General features: G+C 40.7%; 1 protein-coding gene across 2 annotated transcripts in view; it reads right to left on the bottom strand.

The window, feature by feature from the left end:
- The window catches only part of LOC122078172 (phosphatidylinositol 3,4,5-trisphosphate 3-phosphatase and protein-tyrosine-phosphatase PTEN1), a 37,185-nt gene that overhangs the window by 6,194 nt on the left and 24,991 nt on the right, over positions 1–6,000 (bottom strand). For both annotated transcript variants that reach the window (XM_042644048.1, XM_042644047.1), the window contains 3 exons: positions 3,354–3,530; positions 2,718–2,831; positions 2,115–2,303 (listed from right to left, as the gene is read on the bottom strand). In XM_042644048.1, coding sequence (XP_042499982.1) covers positions 2,115–2,303; positions 2,718–2,831; positions 3,354–3,530 — 480 coding nt within the window. The remainder of the gene's footprint in view (positions 1–2,114; positions 2,304–2,717; positions 2,832–3,353; positions 3,531–6,000) is intronic.

Below are 6,000 nucleotides of genomic sequence, written 5' to 3'. Positions count from 1 at the left end.
CCCCCCCCCCGGCCGCCCGACCGACCTCACCCATGCGGGAGCCTCGTGCACAAGGTACGCTCTACAAAATTGGAGGACAATTTTTTTCTAAGAGGGGGGAAAGTTGATGTAGATCAAGCTTGCACAAGGGGTTGTGCTGGCCCCATTGAACCGAGTCGATTCCAAAGTTGGACCAGCCAGCCCCCACCTTGGTCCCATCTAACCAGCCCAAAAGGAAAGCTGGAAACACTGTTCACGAGTTACTGTTCACATGAACAGTACGTCAGATTTTGTCTTCAAAAAGATCTTCTAGAAGCCCTGATATCTGTCTTTTATTTTTGAAGCAAGCAGCTTAAAAAAGGAGTTCCAGCAGACATCGAGTTGTCCAAGATAGCCTAGGATTTAGTTTCCTTTTTTTGGATTGTCAAGTTAGTCAAGTTAGTTTCCTTTCTTATGACTTAAGCTAGTTTCCTTTTTATGTTCAGTTGTTAGTTTCCAATTTTGTCAAGCTTGGTTAGCAAGTTAGACACAAATTAGAAAGTCTTATTTTCAGTCCATTAGTTTCCTTTTCCATTATTTCTTATGACCAAGTTATGTAAGCCTATAAAGAGGCACCCATCAATTGTAATAGTTACACTTTGATTAATGAAATAATTAAGTGCATGCTCTTGTCTGCAACAATATATTTTAAGAAGTGAGATGCCTAACCCACCGAGCGGTGTGATACCCAAAATCTGAGGGGTTAGATACCAATTCCACCATTCTTCTTCCACCCTTCTCCACCCCTCCATCAACTCCCTTTTCTGTTTTTTTCTTTTGTTCTTTATTTCACTGCTGTAAGAAGGTATCTAAGGATCTAATAAAGGTGGTTTGAAGCCTAGAAGATCAGCTATCAACAAAGATCAAAAGCAGCCCAACCAGACCAGATCGATCTTCAAGCTGTCAGGGTTTTGAGGGTGGATCAACTAAGGCCAGATCTCCATCCCCTGAACCCCAATCAGCCACCTCTTTGGGGGTTTATTCCTGCTCCTAGGAGGCCTACTCGATACCAGTTTGGTGGCCAACTGAGCACCCTATCACCTGTTTCTGCAGACCATCTTTAGTGTCCTAATTAGGAACTTCTTCTCAGACATTCCAAACCTGAGATCAGGTTACAAAACCCTTTGGAGGGTTTGATCAACACCACAAGGGGAGTATTTGACCAGAAGTTGAGATGCATCAGAGCTCACTACAGCCAGCCGCTGACTCCTTCCTATTCATCCAGAATTCTGTGAGTTCCTTTGGCCCTCTGATCTGTAAATCAGATCTGATACTTGTGTTGGAGTGTTGCTATTGGGTGGATTTGCCTTAGGGTGAACCTATCTTACATTAATAGGTGTAAGAAAAAGTACTAGGATTAAAAAAATTGGGGAGGGGGAAGAAAAAATAACTGGATTGATGACACAAAATATTGAGTAAGCAGTAACCTTATTACCATTACATGACAAACAGCACAGTTTGGTGGGCTTATGTGCATCTAAGCTTGGCTGGGTGGATCTATTTTCTGCTATGTGGCAATTGGTATGAAATATTTGCAGCCATATAACCCACACTATTCATTTTTAAGTGTCAAGTAAAGATTTGATGCCCACATTATTCATTTTGTAGTGTCAAGTAAAGCTTTGGAAAATGATAAAAAAAGTCTATACTTTGATAAAGATCGGGCTGATGATAGTACAAGGGGAAAAGCTCAATACATGGTGTACCATACGATTGAGTTGCACCAAAATTGACATGTTGCTAATTCAGAGGATCACAAATCCATCCAATGGTTGGGAATGGCAACACAAACCCTTGATGTCGGAGGAAACAGATCTACCAGCCAAGCTTGGACACATGAACCACCAACAGGACCTTTGTCCTATGGAAAAACAGAAGTCACTCTATGTATAGGAGCTTGGACCACAAATTCTATCAAGTGCTTGGCCAAGTTATTTTGTATTTATTTGAGTTCAAGTTACAGAACCCTTTTGGAACCACTACTCGTCTAAAGTATGTTGCTATTTATTTCATCCCTTCCTCCCCCCCACCCCCCCACAAAAATAAATAAATAAATAAAGTAGACATCTAATTAAGAAAGTCTGAGACAAACTTACTTCCTGCAACTCTGTGACCACAAAGAAAACTGAATCGATGTTAACTGTGTCATAAAGTCGGATTCGCCGTAATTCCCGGGTACACGGTTGAGGTATGTTCACTTCAGGAGGCCCGTTATCAATTCCCCTTGGAAAAGATACTATTTTAGACCAGTAACCAACATAACGGCGCTGACTTGCTATTGAAACCTGTTGAGAGAAAGATGAATATACTTATGAATAAACAGCTGCTTAAAAGTCATGATAAGCTTGTTCAGTTTTGATGAAATTCTTCTGTTGATATTAAAGATGGTAGGCCTACTGAGCTCCAACTTACCCACCTAAAAGGTATCCCATTCACCTCTGCTATTTTTTCATTGAAATTTTTTCTTGTAATTGAAACATAAGAAAGATATAATAATGAAAAAATGGAGATCAACATGATCTATAACTTTCGATACAGATCATCCATCTTGGCCTAATAAGATTTTCAACAATCAAGGTCCAAAAAAATCAGTCTCTTGTTATCCAAGTTTCATCCTTATTGCAGCCCAACATGTCAATCCTACCAAATTGTTCAGTATAAAAACTTTCACCTACTTCAAACACTATCTCAACACTTACTCCTTCATTGTTGGTGGTTCGTTTATGTGCGTACAACTGGAGAGCTTCTTCTGCTGACAAGCCACTGTAAACTAGGTAAGCACATACCATTAAACCTGTCCGGCCTTTGCCTGCCTGCAAAAGGATAAGTTGTGCAAACATCATGACTAAGTTGAAACGGAAAAATTAATTAATCAATTAATCATCCAAAGTGGAGGAATTATTAACTATTTTATTTTCAAAACATTATTACGTAAGTTTACAGAAACTTGTAAATATAAGAAGATGATTAGAGAGGAAGAACAAAATTGTCGGTATTGGCAGCTGATTCAAGTGCCCCAAAATCTAGTAGCTGCCTGATAAAATGTGATTCAAGTCTATCTTATGGGACTGACACCCGTTTAACTTGAGCTGATTCTGAATCAATAAGCTGGCCCACCCAATACCAAATGACAGTTGACAAGTTGAATCAGAGGTCAGTCGAAAAGTAACAAGCAGGCATTATATTCATGATTCTGAAACCCATGTGGTTGGGACAAGACTAGTACAGACTATAGAAATAAGCTAAAAAAAGCCTCAAATGGTAAAATATACTAGTCTAACAAATTACTTCTGGGAACAACTTAAAATATGAAAAGCAAGATATTTCATATGTACCATGCAATGTATGACTGCAACATTCTTTGGATCAACAGAAAGCCATGCATGTACACTTTCACAGAAGAGCTTGATCGTTTGGAGAGGTGGGACATGGTTGTCATCAAATGGGAAAACCTCCACACGCCCATTGAAATGCGATGGATCATACTTTTCTTCTATACACAGGTTATAAATCTGCAGAGAGAAATAAAATCAAACTGCTACACATCAGGTAAAAGATAAAATGAAACTTATACTTGCCCGTTTTTGACAGACAAAATCAAGAGGTATTGGACAAAATAATTCTGGAAACTGGATAAAGGGACAGGTCTGTTCTGTTATAAACAGGACTTGAAAAAAATTGAAGATATACTCAAATAGAAATGTATTGAAGTTGTATCACATGCATTCAATTCTAATATTTTCTTTTTATACTAATGGTTTGTCTTTCACGTCACTATGCCTAGTGAAGCAGTTCACTTCACTATGACTTTTTTTAACTTTTACAATGCTTTTGCTGAGGAGTGGAGGGGTAATACTTGTAAATCACTTTTAAAGGATCACTATACGTTATCCCTTTCTCCTCCCTCTCCAGCTTGCTCTCTTTCCTCCCCCATCCCCAGCCCTTCCCTTCCTCTGCATCTTCTCTCCCTCCTGTCCGGTTCCCTCTCTCTGGAAAAGATTCCGAGAATGAAATGTATGTTCCAAGAGGCAGAGGTTTAAGTGAAAGCAGGAGAAAATTTCCCTCTGAGCATATTGTGACTGATGATGGGGATGAGCTGGAAAGTGGAAAATGACCACGTATTCCCCTCATCTCCACTAGGATGACTGCTCATCACTGTACCCCCATGCTGGAGCTCATTAGGAAAAGGATCCAACTTTGGAAACCCAAACTTCTTCCCTTGCTGGCTGCTTGGAGCTTATCAGGTCGGTGCTCCAATCCTGTTATATCTATTGGTCGGGTGTCTATGAGGTTCCCGTTTCCTCCATCAAGAAAGCTGAATCCCTCTTCTACTTCTTTCTTTGGAAAGGAAGAGAATCCTCCAGATTTCATCCCCTCAGCTGGTCCTTTGTTTGTTTTCCAAGATGGAAGGGGGCCTTCGTCTTAGGCGGATATAGGATGTTAACTTTGCGGGTGTCCTCAAACTTCTTTGGAAGATTGCTTCCAATCATAACAGCATCTGGATGTCCTCAAACTTCTTTGGAAGATTGCTTCCAATCATAACAGCATCTGGATGTCCTTGGTCTTCTCTTTCTTCCTCAAGAAAGAATCTCTATGGACAGTTCCTCTCCATCACAACCCTTCCTAGGTCTAGCGCAAAATCCTGAATTTGAGGCCTCTTGGCCTCAAAGCCATCTCCTCTTGTATTGATGATGACTCCTCCACCTCTCTTTGGTTGGACAATTGGCACCCATCCGGACTCTCCAAGGATGCCTCTATTGCTTCCATCCTTTCCAATAGTTCTTGGCCCCCTTCCTTCCTTCCCTCCCCCACCCTCCTTTGATATCTGGTATTCCCTTCCTCCCATTCCTCCTAGCCACCAGGGAAGAGGAGATAGACTCATCTAGTCGATCGACCCCTTCAATATCCTTCTCCTCCTCTGCTTGGGATCTGGTCAGATCTCTCAATCCCATCACTCTCTAGCACAAGATTGTTTGGTTCAAAGTCCATATACCCCGACATAGATTCACTGCTTGGAGAGCCATATCCAATTGCCTCCTTATACGATCCTTCCTCATTCATAGGAACATCCCTGTTCCATCATCTTGCTGCATTTGTTGGAACATTATTGAAGATTCCGACCACCTCTTCTTTTCTTTCCCCTTCTACTCTTCCATTTGGAAAAGAGTCCTCTCCTCTCGTTGGCCTCGCTCTCGCCCCATTCTCCCTCTTTTGAGGGAATGGATTTGGGTTGACATAACATTTGCTTGTAGCTCTATCTGGGACACCACCGAGAAGCTTGCCTTTTGTGCTATGATCAACCACAGTTGGATGGTGTAATCTGCGTAGATGGATTTCTAACTCAAGATCTTTTGACATGATTTGGAAAGCCATCTTCTTCAACGTTAGCTCCAAGCTTGCATTTCTTCCTCATCACCATGTTAGGGATTCCCCAAGAAATATGCTAATTTTTTTTTCCTGGGGTTTGCCCACCTCTATCTTGCACCCCCTCCCCCTAGGTTGCTTGTGTTTTGCTCTTGAGCTTGTTTTTCATTTCTTTTCCCCTCGAGGCTGTATATTCTTTTTTTCCTCTTGTTAATGATATTTATTCATCTAAAAGAAAAAAAAAATCTATTGAGTACAATCACAACTTTTGAAGATTAAGGCAGAACAGGTGACAAAGAGAACCAGTTTGAGCCAGTGTTGTCGAAATACCAAGAGAGCCCACATTTTGCATTGTGGATGTAGTCCGATCTTCTAATTCAGATGATTAGAGCCAGTCATTTGCAAATAAGGTGGAACTCAAAGAAGGAACTAACCAACTAAGCTATATCTAAGAAAGGAAAGTATCAAAATAATCCTACGTAATCTACCCAACCAAATAAAATAAAATAAAATAAATAGTTCATATCAACTACCAAGCATCTACTATCCCTTGCTAGACCAAAAAAAAATGGTTTAGGACCAGTTCTTGGCTTAGGCCTCCAAAAGGGGGTTGTTCTG

This window comes from Macadamia integrifolia, chromosome 5 (assembly GCF_013358625.1).
Source record: "Macadamia integrifolia cultivar HAES 741 chromosome 5, SCU_Mint_v3, whole genome shotgun sequence".
Taxonomy (NCBI): Eukaryota; Viridiplantae; Streptophyta; class Magnoliopsida; order Proteales; family Proteaceae; genus Macadamia; species Macadamia integrifolia.
Note: the sequence above shows the minus strand (reverse complement) of the source record. Positions and strands in the feature narration are given on the sequence as shown.